This window comes from Trichoplusia ni, chromosome 10 (assembly GCF_003590095.1).
Source record: "Trichoplusia ni isolate ovarian cell line Hi5 chromosome 10, tn1, whole genome shotgun sequence".
Lineage (NCBI taxonomy): Eukaryota > Metazoa > Arthropoda > Insecta > Lepidoptera > Noctuidae > Trichoplusia > Trichoplusia ni.
Genome location: NC_039487.1, coordinates 2640880 through 2660152, shown reverse-complemented (window position 1 = coordinate 2660152; position 19273 = coordinate 2640880). Strand labels below are relative to the sequence as shown.

Genomic DNA, 19273 nt, shown 5'->3' with positions numbered 1-19273 from the left:
CAGAAATTGATGTTAAGAACAGCAGATTGCCATTATAAAAAAGTAGTATTACACCTAATAGCTAATAGTAAATTAATTTTATTGTTATTATAAAATACATTTTTTTTTATGAAAGTTAATTTTAGACAACCTATTTAAAAATAAATTTAGCTTGTAACTTACTATTCTAAAATTATTTACACCGAATTAAAATCTTTTTGATTGTCTCTTTAAACTTTACGGCCAACAATTAGATTGTACTTGTAATTTGAATTTAGAACCATCACAACAATTGGCTGATTTGGCGCCATCCATATTGGCAGCTGCGCAACTTAATATTTTATACGTAAGAAACTGGTGATTTCAGTATTTTCCAAAGCCAATACATTGGAATTTGTAAAATTTCCACTCATTAGCAGTATGTTTAAACCGGAAGAGCAACAAGTTGAAATATGTTTACTAAAATCAAATTTAGAACAAATTGAAAATGATCTAGTTGTACAAGTAAGTAATTAATTGAATAAACTTTCTTACAAACCAACATAAGTTTTATATAATCCAACATTCAATAGAATGTTGAATTATATAAAAAATGTTATTTCTTATTTTGACGTTGCAAATACTTGTGATATACGATTGCCATAATAAAATCAGTAGGGGCTCCAAAGGCTACTACTTTTTACCTACCAAGAAACTTTTAATTACAAACTTGAACAGTTTTCGTAGGTTGTATCAAATTTTTAGACTACCGAGATCGATACTTGATATTAGGGAACAAGCCGCTTATTCGGCAACAAGTTGAAAAAAAAAATTGTTAAAATTACGCAGCTTTAGTCTTAGCGCTCCAAAGATAAAACAGCAAGCTCTGTGGACCCCTTGTTCTGAGGGTTACCGCGGGTAAATATAAATTGTACGAACCGTTGTATCCGTATCACCTACGGTCGATGATTTTGTTTATTATATCTAGGTGGGTTTATATCAGGGACCGGCCGGATACTCATTGAAAGGGTTTTTGAAGGGGTTTTTTTAAGCGCTTCAAGAAAAAACCCTATCACATATGTTACACCTTCGAACGGATTACTGGAACCCTGTTCTGAACAGGTTACCCTTTACTACCCTGTAACACTGTAACAGGGTAACCCACTCCAACCTAAGACAATGCAATATGCACTCTTTATCATAGATATTAGTTTGAAAATAGTATAACCACGAGCGCACGTGACATCTTACCGCCCAGCGGCGCCATTGTTGCATTTACCGAGCGACTTGTAAACATGGAATAAAAATCATTGTGGATATGATCTTACAGTTTAATTTTGCTTGTCGCACTTTTCAAACGTTGTGATATATATTTTTCGTGTCTATACTTGTAGACCAGGGTCGATAATTTTTAAAACCAAATTAAAAAATAGTAGGATGAAACCCATTAGAAGAGGAGGGGAATATTATAAAAATGAAAGGAAAAATAATTTACGGGTGATCTGAGGTCGGGAAGGGGGTGGGAGTGACGTTTGAAGAGTAAAAAACGGTTTTTATCAATTTCCGGCAAAACTAAAATTCGTATCGAAAAAAGTCAAATGGCAAAGTTCTAAAAGAAAAAGATCTAAAACTTTTGTGTTTACATTTTTTTCACATAGCCTCAAAATTTATGTGAAAAATCTAAAAAACCAAGATTGTGGTTTTTTATTTTTATCTTTTACAAAAATTTATTTTTGTAACGAAATTTGGTGAAAACTTACTTTTTTGTGTCCCAAATACGCTGTAATTTATTTGATTAAAAATATTTATTTTTTCACCTTATTTTGAATTAATATAAAAAAACACTCTAATTTTCAATCGAAAATTCACCCGTCAAATCTTCTCAGAAAATGCAAAAAATGAAAAAAAACTTGCATTAGATTTTTTTTGAAATTATTATAAATAATTTCATCTAAAAAATTTGATCTCATTTTGTGTTCAATAGACCAATAATCGAGGAAGGTTTTAGGCTAGGTATATAAAATTACGCTGCAACTAATAGGAGCGAAGATTTAATGGAAAATGTGGCAAATACGAGGAAAAATATTAATCTTCGAGGGCTTTCGTTCAAAAATTCCTAACTTATATCTTCTAACCACGCGGACGAAGTCGCGGGCAACAGCTAGTTACCTATATGACGTTTCGCGCGTAGGTAGTTTGTCCGAGAGGCGCGACGCGTCGGCGATAGAAGAAAATCAGCTGTAGTCTTAGTAAAGCAATGAGGGGCCGCTAGGGTGCAAGTATGCAGCTCAAGTTTAGTGGGTAATTCAGGGTAACACGAATAAAAGCCTTTCGTGAAGGTAACCACTTCAAAGGGTTAAGTTATTGAAGGGGTTAACCCCTTCACGTGGTTACCATAATGAAGGTGTTAACCATTTCGCTGGGTTTCGAGGATGTAACTCGAACAAAAGGTAACACAGCGATATGAGTTACCCCGTGTACGGGTTACCCTGTCAAACGGCTTAACTCTAAAGTGGGGTTGTCCGGTCCCTGGTTTATATACATAATTATATTCTTATGATAGGTATTGGTTTAACTCTGTGTTTCAGCGTTCAGCATTGCCGGCACTCGACGCTGAGAATGAGCAGAAATATCGGGAAACGATGACCGCGTTGAGAGTTACCCGTTCATTGAACACTGAAATTGAACGTCTAAAGCTTGAAAATGGTTTGTTAACTCGTAAAGTAGCTTTTCCTCTTATAAAATGCCTCTGGTTTACAATAGCTAGATCTAAAGTTTTGTGGGTAGATGGTATAGAACAACAAATGGCCTGAAAGGCCTATTTATTATGGGCCTGAATGGCATTGATAGCGCTGTAGTGCGTTTATTTTTATTAATGGCTTTTTATATGGAAATTTATTAGGTACTCTACTAGGTAGTTATACATAATTTATTTTCGTAGCTGATTTTGAGTTTAATTCTTATATGTAGGATCTTATTCAAGCTACGGGTGCTGGTAGGGTCGACTTCCTGTTTCGATATCTGACAGTCGGAACCAACGGCTTAATCGCAACGGCAAGGCTAACCTAACCTTCATGATAAGATCATTTGCGCCTGTAAGTGTTAGTTGGCTTACTATGTAAGGGCTATCTAAGTGGCGAATAAAATAAAACCAAGATCACTTATTTGGAATTTTGGCAGTTGATATTAATCTTTAGTATCTACCTCCTCGGGTAAGTAGACCTACTTATAAACATTATGCATCATTTATTTTTCTTGTCAAGCGGGGCGCGTGTTAAAATGCTTAAAAAAATCCCAAACAATTTTTCAATTACAATGTTGCTTAGTGTAACAAACTAATAATTTGTTTGTTTGTAAAAGCGGGACAGACAGTCTGAAAGCGGTAAGTATACTGTCCCAAGGCGGGCCGTATACATGATAATACTCAATGTTGCGGTTCAAACTTGCACAGGCTTCTGACAGACTGAGTAATAATGTTTATCGTTATTCCAGTCCGATTGACTGCGAAACGTATGCAGTTAACCCGCCAAAGCGATGACATAACTAAAAGCGTAGAGCGAGCTCGCGAGAACCACGCCGAATTGACTGAATCAATGAAGCAAGAAACCCGTGATACGGAACTTCTAATGTAAGTGTCTCATTTCAGTAGTTCTACAGCTCTTTAAGTAGGACTGTTATTTATTATAGTATTTAGACATTTCGGTAGGTACTTGGACGAGGATATAATTAATACCCTATTGTTTCTACCTGTTATACGCAACTACCACTAATAAGTATCGTATTTTAGGTGTCTAAATATGAATCTACTCGTCTTCTTGCCTTAAACTTATCGGGTCGAAGTAAATATGAGATTAGGAAACCGTATAAGTAGGTACTTAATATTTTTCTTAAATGAATTGTGTTATTATCAATAGCATTATATTGAAAACGACCTTCTAGAAAACGTTGTTGAATCGAATTCCGCACGACTTTACATTTTTCTAGATTTTTATATTTTTTGAAGCAGTTTTTATATATTATATATATATATATATATATATTATATATATATAAAGAGTATATATATATAATATATATATAAAGAGTATATATATATAAAGAGTATAAATATATATATATATATATATATATTTATACTCTTTATATTTTTATTCTTAAATTCACATAGATACATACGAGTAGGCTAAGCCGGGTCGTATATCAAATACCGATTCTGTACACGGATATAAAAATCTTTCCCACATAAGGAAATAGCTTACGCCTTATGCACAAAAAAGTATCCTCAAAATTTAAATTTTATTTTGTCACGGTTGTCAGTTTTGCTAAAGCCGAGAACGGTCAGTTATTAGATGTTATCACTCGTACGACTCGCTGGATTTTTGGTAGATACACTGGTGTTCGGACATGTTGACTTGTAATATCCGATTTCAAAGAACGCATCCGTCCTCTTTTGTAGACCTTAATATACCACATACGACCTTTATACATGTTTATGTCATTTCCACAGATTTAGTGAGTATTAGTACCTGCTTAAGATAAGCTAAGCTATTATTACCTGAAAATTAAAAACATTAAATGCTTAAAAACTAAACCATTACTTCACAGGAAAGCATAGCAATTTGTGAATTGGGTCGTGAATTAAACATGTTTTCTTCGTGGAATTTTCCAAAACTTCCCATTTATTACTGCGGATACCGTTTATTTTGTATCTATTTAAATCATACATTACAATTGCCGCATTAGGTAGGGTTCTGTGACTTGTTATGAACAAGTAAAACACCCTTTATCATGTTACATGTATCATAGTTGACTGATCTTGATAGGCTTTCGAAAATTTATATCGCATAAGGGTTCGACACAATAGGGCTCTTAATGTTGTGAGTTATTAATAACGTTGGTCCATGGTAGGTATATGAACATAATAAACAAATATAACCTAATTGAATCCCCTCCCATCTTTTCTATATAATATTAATTTCAGACGACAATATGAAGATTCTTTACAAGAAATAGCTGATCGATTCAGAAAAACTCATAATTATTACGTAAGTATTTATCAAAAGTTTGAACTGTTTCGGTAATAGAGATACTGTATTAAAACCTCTTCTAAAAACGTACTAGACCACATAGACCACATGAAAAAGAATTTGCCGAGCCTTGAGGCATCCAAAAAAGAGCTTAAAAAGGGAAGTAAGTGTACTCTGCATTATTATTTTTTAATTCAGAACGAAGAAGAAGTTAATGCGGAAACTGAAAAAGTAAATACTACAATTTTGGATCTAGAAGAAGAAATACAAAAGCGTCAGTGTATGGTTGATGAATTTAAACAACAGCTAAACCAGCTTCAACCAGATTTACCTGAGGATCTGCTTGTTATAATGTCAGTAAGCAAAATTACAATTTTCCTCCATTCGTTATTTCAGATTACCAGCTTCTTACCATAAAAAAGACTACGCAAAAACTGAATCTGGCTAGAAAAAAAAACAAACAAAATTACTGTTTTAAAAGAAAGTATAATTACATTAAAATTTGCTTAGGCATTCAGGAGTTATGGTGGAATAAAGAAATTTGAGTAACTACGCACTTTTGACACGAACGCCCATAACATTCACCCCTTTATTTGGCAATTATTAAAACAATTTGCAATTTTCCCAAACTTTTAAGAAAAGTTCGGGCAATATTATCGATTCCAATATTTTTTGCAGCCCGAAAATATTGTACTTATATCGTTCTTTCTTTATTCGCATATAATATTAATTTCGACTTTATCTACAAAGGATTGATAATTTTCCGGTACTTTTAACTTAATTGTTTGAAGGGTACCATCTGTTTTTTGTAGATTTTTAATTGAAAAATATAGGCATATAAAACAAGGTTTACTTTATAAATTCTTAATCAGAGAATTTTTAACGAGATTATTCAAATATTTCAGGGGCAAATTGGAATTAGACAAAAATGTCAAGGATCTTACCGAAAAATACGATCTGTTGGTAGAACAACGAAATTTACTTCTGAAGAATTGATTATACTACCCTGTGTTACTTCACTAGTAGAACTTTACTAACAAATTCATTTAATTACTTTTATAATTAAAAAAATGCATAGCATTACCATTTAACAATGACATTAAAACAATAACTACAAAAAACAATCCTTATCTATCATTTCCCCTTTCTATAACCTTTCCACTTTTAAGCTAAAATTACTGGTAGGTAATCGTAGTTATGTTAACTCAGTAGCTGATGCTGATAAGAAATGCTACCCTTTGTTATAGAGGTTATCTAGAAGTACCTTCCCTTCTAACCTTTTGTGTTAACTGTGTTTTTACATAATGTAGATAGGTTCTAGTATTGCATGTCTCAATTTCATGAGGAACTTACGTTTGAAAACTCTGCTTTGAACAAACCAAGTAAGCATTTAGAAACCAAGGTTAAGCTTTCTATAATTTCTATTAAAGGGCATCAAGAAAGTAATAAGTGAAACAACTAACAGACTTAGCTAATACCAAATAGAGTAAGACTTTTTTGGCAAATGTGAATTAAATTTGCAACTTTTTTACCGGTAGTACGGGAGTAAGGCAGTCACGTGCAATGGATTTGTTTATTAATACTTAGATACTTATCACAAAAAATCGTTACCAATAAATTAATTTATTAATGAGAAAGATATTTTTCTAATTGTATGCATATAACTAGTCGTTTGACCATAAAGGTCGATTTATTTTTTATCTATCACTAACACTTTGGGATATTATTTTCTGGAACATTATGTGCTACTTGTATTATACCCATACATGTAACGGTACATGCTAACACAATTGAATAGGCTGTAAGGAATCGATGGCCCATCTTATCTTAAGAGTTCCTATAGACTGTCGGACAGTGCAGTGGGCGGTAACTCGTGCAGAACTATGAGCACTGTACGCAAAATTCTAGTTGTCGTGAGAGTGTGACAGTGCTACGTGTAAGTACGAAGTATGCCATCTCCCTTCCACAATGGCAACAGCCTGCTTAAATGTGTTCGTAGTACACAAGCAGTTCCTTTGTTGGCTCCAGTCCAGTTGTTAGCAGACCGTATCCCGTTTCACCAGACGCCGGGGCCATGTCTTTCACAAGTTTTGAAATATGTCGTGTGAACTCGATACAATGTCTTTGTCCACTACTCAAGATATTATGTTACTTTAAAAAAAAGCTTGAGAAATAGGTTTGAATAGGTTCACCGTTTTGAAAAAGGTGTTTCATGTCCAATTTTATTACTTTTCTTAACATTGTTAAATGTTTAAACTATCGTGAGTATTGTTTTAGATAATATTATTTTATGATAGGGTTAGCTCTACCAATTACTTCAAGCATCTTAAAATGAAGATGATAAAAAACAAACATAGTTACGTTCTTAATTATAATTATCATAATTTATTACGTATAAAGTTCTTCTAATGTAATTAATTAATTATAATTTCATTAAAACCTGATAAATAATATAATATCAATACAATTGTTTGATGTTTAGCTGGCAGCCTTCACCGCAGGCACTGAAGGCGTGTGCTTGCTGTGTTTGTGACTTCTTGCGTTTTGGATACCTTGTGAGACAGCCCCAGCTATGGCTGCACCTTGGAAAAACTTGCCCTAAAAACAATCAACCATCAATTTAGAAGGGGTATCAGAACTTAGTCATATTATTCTTTTATGCAAATTATCTAGTACATTTTATTGAGGAAACTCATATTCCTAAAGCACGGCTCTAGGTAGGTACTTGTACTTATAAATTGCGCGATCAGAATATTTTTCCTTACAATTATTGTACTTATAACATAGACAGGGAAATTACCGATTACTAAATGAGCTCAACTTACAAATGGTTTTCCAAAATGTCTATAAAATTATATCTTTATCGACAATTACAATACTGTTAGTTGTTAGTAAGAATATACATACCAAGCCATCTTTAAACTTTTGTGTCCAAGGTTTTGCTGTGGTAGTAGTGACGGAACTTGGTAATAAGCCAGGCGCTGGTGTCGGGGAGGATGGAGCGCATGTAACCACACATACGTGAGAACATAACGCTACAGCAAACACTATTACAAGTGCAACCTTCATCTTGGTCGTGTCGCTACGAATCACTCGGAGCAATTGAATCAAACTATTATTTACCTTAGCTTATATGTGACCAAGACAGGAAAATTTGTAAAAAAACTGTGTTTTGCTTACAAACTTGCTCCCGTCAGTTTCCAACTTAAGGAAATGATAGCATAAAATGTGGCTGACTAAAGGAGCGTAATAACCCATCGGATGACTTATGACACAGTAAATACTTGAGTAATAATTTATTTTTTTGAATAACTTAGGTACTGTCAGCGCGTGGGTTCATCCAGCCATAGTCATCATCGGCCTAGCCTTTTCCCAACTATGTTTGGGTCAGCTACCAGTCTAACCGGTTTCAGCTAGGTGCCAGTGTTTTACAAGGAGTGACTGCCTATCTGACCTCCTCAACCCAGTTACCTGGGCAACACGATACCCCTTGGTTAGACTGTCAAAGATGTAGGAATAACAGCCGGGACATACAATTTAACGTGCCTTCCGAAACATCATCCAGTCATAGTATTGGAATAAAATATGACGCGTGCTTATGCGTTTAATTGATTTATTGATTGTATTTCAGTACTATCTAATAACATTAGAAAAAGGGATGCCCTTATGTTTGACAATTGAGATAATCATCATAAAATTATATTATTTCGTACATCGAACTTTGTTTTTTTTTTTTATCTCAGGTGATTAAAAATCTTTCTGAAAATTCGGGTGATAATAATATTTATTTACTTTTAGTTCATTTGTATTATTAATATATGTACAGTTTATTATTTCTACAATTTAAGCTTACATTTTAATATTAATTAATATTGCTGGTTAACATTCTTAATGTAGGCTTCTCCTTAAATTCTTGACTGCTTTAGAACTAGGCTTACTAATAAAACACAGAATATAAAATGTTACAAAATGTATTGATAGGTACACATTATGAGTATCATATTAGGTCATAGGGCTCATTCTTATGTAAATAAATGCATGGTAATTATGTACAGTAAACAACAAAAATATGTACATTATCAGGAACACAAAATATCAAAAAATCTTAATTGGAAATTTATAGTGGAAACGTAAACCGTTCATGTTTTTTTTTTTAAACGACTCTTCTGAGGATTTTTTTCGTTTCTCTTTTGGAACGTTTATTGTGTAATGTTTATGCTTACGTAATTATATATAACCATTTGTAAATATATCAGTTTATTTATCAAATCGCTCGTTCGGCTTTAACTGATCGATGTTTATCTTAACTGACTAACAAACAAGGGGTCGGGTCATTAACTTTCTCCTTTATCAAAGTTAGATTGCGTAATACTATTGGCAGTTTGGCACATGTCCAGCATAGTATGAACAATAATTTAAAAAAAAGTAAATAGTTAGAAGATTTATAGGTAACGAGTAAGAGAATGTCAGTCACCATGACTTTGTAAAAAAAAAAAATAGAAAAGATATTTGAATAAATTAATCTTAAGTATATACAAAGTCACAAGTACAAAAGTATACATTATTTCTTAATGTTTTTTCTTGTGTTTTGGCTTGAAGAAGCTGTATACATCGTGCGCGGTGCTTGCTATGTTAATAGCACGCAGTCCTTTGCCCTGAAAAAAAAAACAAATGGTGGATTAAAAATATTTCTCAGTCTTTTTTTATTCTTCTAGGATAAATGTTAGGATGATTCTGCCGTAAATTTTTTGACTATGTTGAGTCATTACCGTTAAATCATGAATGTTACCTGGACTTAAGTAGGTACTGTTATTGCCACAGTAGTTTTTTTATTACACATACCTACAGACTAAAACTTTATACTAATGATAATTAGAGCGGCAACATTCATCAACTTTCATGTTATTTGAGTTATAAGACTAGGAAACTGAGTGTAAGTGGGATAGCGCTTTACATGGCGTAGAACGGTGTCTTTGTAACCTCTTTAAAGGTGTTGGTAAACCCTCAAAAACTGGGTTTATGTTTTCAACGCTTTTTTATATTTTTGTTTATATATAAACTTTTACTTACAACAGCTCTTCCCGCCTTCTGAATAGCTTTTACAGGTATTTTCCCAGGAGCGCCTTCAGTCGGCATCAAAAGTACAACCATCACCATCAAAATAATAAAAACTCTCGTAAACTTCATTTTTATAAATGACACTGGCTTCAAGTTAATAGTGGACTCCAAGTTTGCACTTCAGAACTTCAAGTATGAGTACTGCCATAAATAATATTGAACCAACTTTTTATATGGAGAGATAACAATATCGGGACTTCACAGTTTCCAAAACGGATCGTGTTTTGTTGTCATAACGTGCAGGGTATGTACCTACGGGCAGTTTGTGCTAATTTCTTTGAACTGCGCATCTTAATAGTTACGTCAACAATGCGATACAGTACAAACATACTGATAACAGTCTCATCTTGTTGATTAAAAGAGTTCACACTTCATAATCCAATGCTACTTTCATTTATTAAGACTTGATTTAAAGATGGAATAACAGAAAAAGACTCAGGACAAGCATTCGTGGGTCACACAAACTTTTGTCATACGCGGGGATCGAATCCGCTCGGCTGTGCTATTTTTACTTGTAGTCCATATATAATTATGTAGATATTTCGACCCTTTAGCTATTTTACTATTATAATGTCAAAACAAAAATTGTTTAAACCCTGTTTAGTGATTTATTCGACTTCCTGGGTCGGCAGTTAACCGGCCAAATAATTTCGATATCCAGTACTTACGGGAGTCATTTTTTATTGAATAGAGGTTCTATACCGTTCTTATGAAGCTGCGTGTCTACATCCTTACAAAAAATAATAATTCAAAGTAATATAACAGGAAAATTGAAACTATTAGTGTTGTAGTTTCCCATAAATTGACCTTCGAACTCTTAATATAGAAAACCAAATAATGTGTCGTGCTAAGTTCAATATTTTATGCGGTATATGCCTAAAGGATTATTAAGAAGCAAGGTAAAACAGAGAATGTTGAAAAACGCCGTGGATGCGAATATGATTTAGTCTGTATAAGTTCGTTGCAGCATGTAAAGGGATGAAAGCTATCCGATGAAGAACAAAAATGCTTGTTAAAGGAAGACGAAGGAGGAGCTTAAGACTGGCCTGTTGTTCTAGTGGTTAGTGGTCCTGACTGCTATACCGGAGGTCGTGGGTTCGATTCCCACCCAGGACAAATAGTTGTGTGATGAGCACGATCATTTGATCTGAGCCTAGGTATAATTTATCTACATTGTTTGAAACTAGATGGCGTTGTGAGATTATTGTGGCATATTATATTATTATTATATAACTAGCTGTTGCCCGCGACTTCGTCTGCGTGGTTAGAAGATATAAGTTATGACTTTTTCTTCGCTCCTATTGGTCGCAGCGTGATGATATACATATAGCCTAAAACCTCCCTCGATTAATGGTATATTCAACACAAAAATATTTTTTCAATTTGAACCAGTAGTTTCTGAGATTAGCGCGTTCAAACAAACAATCAAACAAACAATTAGTATATACATGGTACATACATAGTATATACATAGTAATTAGTATATATATAGTACAATTAGTATATAGATGCCAACGATATCTTCGCTACGTTTCATCGATTTTTAATTTCTCGCGCGGAGATTTTAATATTACGATAACTCATTACCTATTAACATTTTTGGCGTAGTGTAAAAGGCAATTTGTTCTAGATTACATGCATAATATATCTAACTTATTTATTTGGATAAGGATTAATACTGTATTGTTAAAAAGAGGTTCGTAAGTAACCAATAATTTTACTGTATTAAGAAAACACATAAAAATGGTTATTGTGGGTTATCCTTGGAAGATAGACATATACCACCGCGGACTTTTTTGTAGATCTATTAAAGAGGTACAAACCCGCCATACATTGTTTTGTTGTAACTCAAAAGGTTTTGGCAGCGTTCTCGATGAAAGCTCTCGAATGGCTTAATTTTTTCCGACTTGTTTAACTAATATCGCTGTAATATCGTCAGTTTACACAAAACCTAAACTTATTATACACTAAAACCTTCCTCAAGAATTGCTCTATCTATCGTTGAAAACCGCATAAAAATCCGTTCAGTACTTTTCTAGTTTATCGCGAACAGACAGACAGACAGACGCGGCGGGGGACTTTGTTTTATAATATGTAAGGATAAGGATAAGGATAAGGATAGCTGTTGCCCGCGACTTCGTCTGCGGGGTTAGAAGATATAAGTTATGACTTTTTCTTCGCTCCTATTGGTCGCAGCGTGATGATATACATATAGCCTAAAACCTCCCTCGATTAATGGTATATTCAACACAAAAATATTTTTTCAATTTGAACCAGTAGTTTCTGAGATTAGCGCTTTCAAACAAACAATCAAACAAACAATTAGTATATACATAGTACATACATAGTATATACATAGTAATTAGTATATATATAGTACAATTAGTATATAGATGCCAACGATATCTTCGCTACGTTTCATCGATTTTTAATTTCTCGCGCGGAGATTTTAATATTACGATAACTCATTACCTATTAACATTTTTGGCGTAGTGTAAAAGGCAATTTTGTTCTACATTACATGCATAATATATCTAACTTATTTATTTGGATAAGGATTAATACTGTATTGTTAAAAAGAGGTTCGTAAATAATCCATAATTTTACTGTATTAAGAAAACACATAAAAATGGTTATTGTGGGTTATCCTTGGAAGATAGACATATACCACCGCGGACTTTTTTGTAGATCTATTAAAGAGGTACAAACCCGCCATACATTGTTTTGTTGTAACTCAAAAGGTTTTGGCAGCGTTCTCGATGAAAGCTCTCGAATGGCTTAATTTTTTCCGACACGTTTAATTAATATCGCTGTAATATCGTCAGTTTACACAAAACCTAAACTTATTATACACTAAAACCTTCCTCAAGAATTGCTCTATCTATCGTTGAAAACCGCATAAAAATCCGTTCAGTACTTTTCTAGTTTATCGCGAACAGACAGACAGACAGACGCGGCGGGGGACTTTGTTTTATAATATGTAAGGATAAGGATAAGGATAAGGATAGCTGTTGCCCGCGACTTCGTCTGCGGGGTTAGAAGATATAAGTTATGACTTTTTCTTCGCTCCTATTGGTCGCAGCGTGATGATATACATATAGCCTAAAACCTCCCTCGATTAATGGTATATTCAACACAAAAATATTTTTTCAATTTGAACCAGTAGTTTCTGAGATTAGCGCTTTCAAACAAACAATCAAACAAACAATTAGTATATACATAGTACATACATAGTATATACATAGTAATTAGTATATATATAGTACAATTAGTATATAGATGCCAACGATATCTTCGCTACGTTTCATCGATTTTTAATTTCTCGCGCGGAGATTTTAATATTACGATAACTCATTACCTATTAACATTTTTGGCGTAGTGTAAAAGGCAATTTTGTTCTACATTACATGCATAATATATCTAACTTATTTATTTGGATAAGGATTAATACTGTATTGTTAAAAAGAGGTTCGTAAATAATCCATAATTTTACTGTATTAAGAAAACACATAAAAATGGTTATTGTGGGTTATCCTTGGAAGATAGACATATACCACCGCGGACTTTTTTGTAGATCTATTAAAGAGGTACAAACCCGCCATACATTGTTTTGTTGTAACTCAAAAGGTTTTGGCAGCGTTCTCGATGAAAGCTCTCGAATGGCTTAATTTTTTCCGACACGTTTAATTAATATCGCTGTAATATCGTCAGTTTACACAAAACCTAAACTTATTATACACTAAAACCTTCCTCAAGAATTGCTCTATCTATCGTTGAAAACCGCATAAAAATCCGTTCAGTACTTTTCTAGTTTATCGCGAACAGACAGACAGACAGACGCGGCGGGGGACTTTGTTTTATAATATGTAAGGATAAGGATAAGGATAAGGATAGCTGTTGCCCGCGACTTCGTCTGCGGGGTTAGAAGATATAAGTTATGACTTTTTCTTCGCTCCTATTGGTCGCAGCGTGATGATATACATATAGCCTAAAACCTCCCTCGATTAATGGTATATTCAACACAAAAATATTTTTTCAATTTGAACCAGTAGTTTCTGAGATTAGCGCTTTCAAACAAACAATCAAACAAACAATTAGTATATACATAGTACATACATAGTATATACATAGTAATTAGTATATATATAGTACAATTAGTATATAGATGCCAACGATATCTTCGCTACGTTTCATCGATTTTTAATTTCTCGCGCGGAGATTTTAATATTACGATAACTCATTACCTATTAACATTTTTGGCGTAGTGTAAAAGGCAATTTTGTTCTACATTACATGCATAATATATCTAACTTATTTATTTGGATAAGGATTAATACTGTATTGTTAAAAAGAGGTTCGTAAATAATCCATAATTTTACTGTATTAAGAAAACACATAAAAATGGTTATTGTGGGTTATCCTTGGAAGATAGACATATACCACCGCGGACTTTTTTGTAGATCTATTAAAGAGGTACAAACCCGCCATACATTGTTTTGTTGTAACTCAAAAGGTTTTGGCAGCGTTCTCGATGAAAGCTCTCGAATGGCTTAATTTTTTCCGACACGTTTAATTAATATCGCTGTAATATCGTCAGTTTACACAAAACCTAAACTTATTATACACTAAAACCTTCCTCAAGAATTGCTCTATCTATCGTTGAAAACCGCATAAAAATCCGTTCAGTACTTTTCTAGTTTATCGCGAACAGACAGACAGACAGACGCGGCGGGGGACTTTGTTTTATAATATGTAAGGATAAGGATAAGGATAAGGATAGCTGTTGCCCGCGACTTCGTCTGCGGGGTTAGAAGATATAAGTTATGACTTTTTCTTCGCTCCTATTGGTCGCAGCGTGATGATATACATATAGCCTAAAACCTCCCTTGATTAATGGTATATTCAACACAAAAATATTTTTTCAATTTGAACCAGTAGTTTCTGAGATTAGCGCTTTCAAACAAACAATCAAACAAACAATTAGTATATACATAGTACATACATAGTATATACATAGTAATTAGTATATATATAGTACAATTAGTATATAGATGCCAACGATATCTTCGCTACGTTTCATCGATTTTTAATTTCTCGCGCGGAGATTTTAATATTACGATAACTCATTACCTTTTAACATTTTTGGCGTAATGTAAAAGGCAATTTTGTTCTACATTACATGCATAATATATCTAACTTATTTATTTGGATAAGGATTAATACTGTATTGTTAAAAAGAGGTTCGTAAATAATCCATAATTTTACTGTATTAAGAAAACACATAAAAATGGTTATTGTGGGTTATCCTTGGAAGATAGACATATACCACCGCGGACTTTTTTGTAGATCTATTAAAGAGGTACAAACCCGCCATACATTGTTTTGTTGTAACTCAAAAGGTTTTGGCAGCGTTCTCGATGAAAGCTCTCGAATGGCTTAATTTTTTCCGACACGTTTAACTAATATCGCTGTAATATCGTCAGTTTACACAAAACCTAAACTTATTATACACTAAAACCTTCCTCAAGAATTGCTCTATCTATCGTTGAAAACCGCATAAAAATCCGTTCAGTACTTTTCTAGTTTATCGCGAACAGACAGACAGACAGACGCGGCGGGGGACTTTGTTTTATAATATGTAAGGATATCTCGAGTCGTTTTCTTGGTCCTTTTTCAGATATTAACATAATATCAAATCCCAATACCAAAAATTACTTTAATTTAGTAGTAGTAAGTATTAAGTAAAGTATTAAAGTAAGTACGTTAATGTAATAAAATACTTTATTAGTTACTTATCATACCATTTATTAAAATTATCGTTACAAGTGACTGTACAAATAGCAAATACAAACTTATTTAATAAATTCGTGTTCTATCCCTGCTTTTTACGGTTTTTGACGCCTTTATACAGCTCGTGAGCAGTCGCTATAGTGCTAACGACACTTACAACTTTTTTCTGAAACATAACAATAAATTAATTAGGTCAATCGACTTCAAATAGACACAAAATTGGTATTTAATATGGTCAGTAGATAAGTAATAAAATAAAATAAAAACAAGCTAGGCTTTGTTTAAACATTCAAATATTAACTAAATAACATAGTAATAAAGAAATGGATTCAAGTCAATTAGTAAGTAAATAGTCAAATGAAAAAGGTTTAACTGCCTGATAGCCGAAAACCCACTGAACGCGACCTGTAGCTGGTTCGATCCCCACGTAGACCAAGTATTTGTGTGTCATTTACAAATGCTTGTCCTGAATCTGGTTGTCTTTGTGCATGTGTGTTGAATGTTAATGTAACTCCCGATAAGGATCAAAATCCTTATTACGGGAGTCGTTTTCTTTAAAAAAGAAGTGTGTCGGTAATTTACAAAATAAAGTCGTTTTCTTTAAAATGGTGTTACTTACAATAGCTTTTCCTGTATTCTTAATTGCTTTGACATCTACTTTGGCTGGACTAGGAGCAGCATCCCCAGAACCGAGAAACATGGCCATTACCACCATTAGTATGACAAACATGGACGTGATCTTCATTGTTCCTATCGATCTCTCTTGCACACTATCAAACCCCTCAAGAACTGTCGGGTCGGTCTGTCCTGTTATAACTGAGACAAAATATACTCACAACGGTATATAAATGGTTCAAATCCTCTATTTACGTGTCAACCTGTCTTAATTGCAAAGAAGTGTACGAGGATAATACGAGATGTGGGAAAACTAAGAATGCTGTTACGTGTCTGTGACATTGTACTAACTGTTGATACTAGTGTCATATTAAAACGGTAAATCAAAATAATAATTTCTTAATAACAATTTAACAAACTCAATCGAGATGACTACAAATGTATATTAATTTGTTAATAAAAAACTAGATTGAATTATAATATATGTAAAATTATCTACAGTTATCCTCTCTTAGCTTAGGGTTCACAATTTGTTTCAATATGAGATTTTTCACCACATTCTGAAATGCAATAAAGTATGTTTTATATAAATAAGTACTAAATATAAGTACTAGAACTCAAGCTGTCGGCTTTATAAAGCTGTGATAGCCTAGTAGTTCGACCGTAGGACTAGGTACTAAGTCAAAGGACTCATTGTAGAAAAAAGCTGGATTACGGAGTACACATAGATCATTATTATGAAACTTTTAGATATTTAATTCTTTTACACCACGCTAACAAAGTGGTAATAGCTGGTAATCTATGATTCAAATCGCAACAGATTTCTAAACAACCTGTTTCATAGCCAACATTAAGTTTTTAATTTGTCATTACATTACGATAATATAGTTTTGTCATTAGTCTAATGAGCATTACAAATATTAAAATGTAATAATTTATGGGTACCTACTAATTGATTGTTTCCTGTTATGGGTTATTTCGCCGACGAGTCACATTTTGTTTCTTTTTCTATCTTTCAGTTCAGAAACTGTTTTTTTCCACCTCTTTTAGCCAAACCACAACAGTCATGCACATTAGCTGCATTCCATTTCTTTCAACTCCTTCTCTTGTTTTGACCCACTTCCTGGACACAGCGACGCCAGCTTTGGTTTGGTGCACTCTGCTCCGCTTCAGGGATTCGGGTTGTATCGCTCTTGTTCCAACTGACCAATGCTTTGGGTATCTGCTCCTGGGCCCCAGAGTCTGGGACTTTTACCTTCCGACTTCATTTCATTTATCACTTTTCATCAATGACTACTTTAGCGTCTTACCTATCAATAATTAGCAACCCGCCCGGCTTCGCACGGGAGCAATGCTAATATACGCCACAGAATTTCTTTAACGGTCTTTATTTTGATAAGGATTCATATCATCGTCACTGCATCGTTATAAAAAAACGTTGGAATAAACGTTTGAAATTTGAAAAATTTAATACTTATCGTATTTATTTTGATAGAGATTACCATCTTAACAAAAACAGCTTCGCAAAGAAGTTGTGTTTAGGAAAAAAATATTAGCCAAAAAAATTGCTATGGTTTCATCAGTCAATCTTAAAACATAGGCATATGCTGTCTGAGACTTTTTGTAGATCTTTTTATGGTGTACAATATTATTTTGATGTAGCTCTTGGGGTTAAGTCAGCGTTTGCAATGAAAGTATAAAATAAAATTGTGACAAAAAAGCGGTTATTGTGAGCGAACCTTAAGAGATAGAGATATCCCTCCCGAAATGTTTTGTCAATCCTTTTATGGTGTACAATATTGTAGAAAATTATTTTGAAGTATCTCTTGCGGTTAAGCCAGCGTTTGCAATGAAAGCGTAAAAAAAATGTAAATACATTTGAAATCGCTAAAATAGACTATGTTCCTGTACGAAAATATGCATAGATTATACTTAAAAATCTTCCTCATGAATCACTTTATCTATTAATGAAAACCGCATCAAAATCCGTCCGTTTCAAAGATTTAAGTAGTCAAGGGACAGAAAAGCGGTTCTGTTTTATAATATGTAGTGATATGTTAAGCCCGCATTGAAGTGTATTTTTTGTTGTCTATATAGTAATTTAGCTTGCATGGTCCAACTAAAAAAAAAACAATCTGATAGCCCAATGACAAATACTACGTGTATTATGAAGGCAGTCTAATTCTCTAAGATGCTATGCGTAATCGGGGCTAGCCCACTAAATACTTACTCCATTTGCTCAGGTAAATCTTATTGTTGATCTACACTTTCGTAACAAAGTGAAGAGTTCTGTAACTAACCAACCTAATTATTAGGAATTTATGAGTAGATACCCTAGATGTAGATAGAACTAGGGTTTATAGCGAATCATCAGGCAAATCATGAAACAGACATCCGGGGACAAAATAAGTAGCCCTGGCTGATTCTGCTGTTTAGGTACAATGGCCGATGAATGAATGAAAATTGGATTAAAATAACAGTATTCGTATTATTCTCATAAAATACGTTGTCCATTCTTCTCCGTTTCGGGCCAATGGCACAACTTTGAATTAGATGTGCCCAGTATTTCGCTTTGCGGCGATTTAATAAAAGTACCTAAGTAAAAAAATACACAAAGACGTGGAGTAAACAAGTTTGGGAAGTTATTTTTTTACGCCAATTTAAAACAAGGTAAATAGTGGATTATTATTTTATTGAAGAAGTACATAAAGAGGGGTGGCTGGGAATAGTAGCATAGAACAGCGTGTTGTCGAGCTCCTCGTATC

At 33.6% G+C, this 19273-nt stretch overlaps 2 protein-coding genes across 2 annotated transcripts; one reads left to right on the top strand and one right to left on the bottom strand.

Annotated features, from left to right (window-relative positions):
• Positions 1 to 177: 177 nt before the first annotated feature.
• Positions 178 to 6321, top strand: LOC113498316. Its single transcript, XM_026878296.1, has 6 exons — positions 178 to 483; positions 2547 to 2664; positions 3451 to 3586; positions 4940 to 5003; positions 5184 to 5338; positions 5891 to 6321. Exons 1-6 carry the CDS (start codon positions 400 to 402, stop codon positions 5979 to 5981), a joined length of 648 nt encoding a protein of 215 aa, XP_026734097.1. The 5' UTR covers positions 178 to 399; the 3' UTR covers positions 5982 to 6321.
• Positions 6322 to 9417: 3096 nt separating this feature from the next.
• LOC113498095 (virescein-like) lies at positions 9418 to 16833 on the bottom strand. Its single transcript, XM_026878008.1, has 3 exons — positions 16563 to 16833; positions 10056 to 10108; positions 9418 to 9640 (listed from the first exon to the last, which is right to left on the bottom strand). The coding sequence occupies exons 1-3, from the start codon at positions 16636 to 16638 to the stop codon at positions 9554 to 9556; spliced, it is 216 nt and encodes a 71-aa protein (XP_026733809.1). The 5' UTR covers positions 16639 to 16833; the 3' UTR covers positions 9418 to 9553.
• Positions 16834 to 19273: the final 2440 nt, after the last annotated feature.

Excerpts from the sequence above, each read along its gene's own strand:
- LOC113498095 (XM_026878008.1), bottom strand. The coding sequence starts at position 16,638 with ATGAAGATCACGTCCATGTTTGTCATACTAATGGTGGTAATGGCCATG. Across the intron at positions 10,109-16,562 it reads TTCTGGGGATGCTGCTCCTA|GCGCTCCTGGGAAAATACCT; the intron begins GTCCAGCCAAAG and ends TGCCGACTGAAG. Across the intron at positions 9,641-10,055 it reads AGAAGGCGGGAAGAGCTGTT|GGCAAAGGACTGCGTGCTAT; the intron begins GTAAGTAAAAGT and ends TTTTTTTTTCAG.
- LOC113498316 (XM_026878296.1), top strand. The coding sequence starts at position 400 with ATGTTTAAACCGGAAGAGCAACAAGTTGAAATATGTTTACTAAAATCA. Across the intron at positions 3,587-4,939 it reads CGTGATACGGAACTTCTAAT|ACGACAATATGAAGATTCTT; the intron begins GTAAGTGTCTCA and ends TATTAATTTCAG. Across the intron at positions 5,004-5,183 it reads GAAAAACTCATAATTATTAC|AACGAAGAAGAAGTTAATGC; the intron begins GTAAGTATTTAT and ends TTTTTAATTCAG.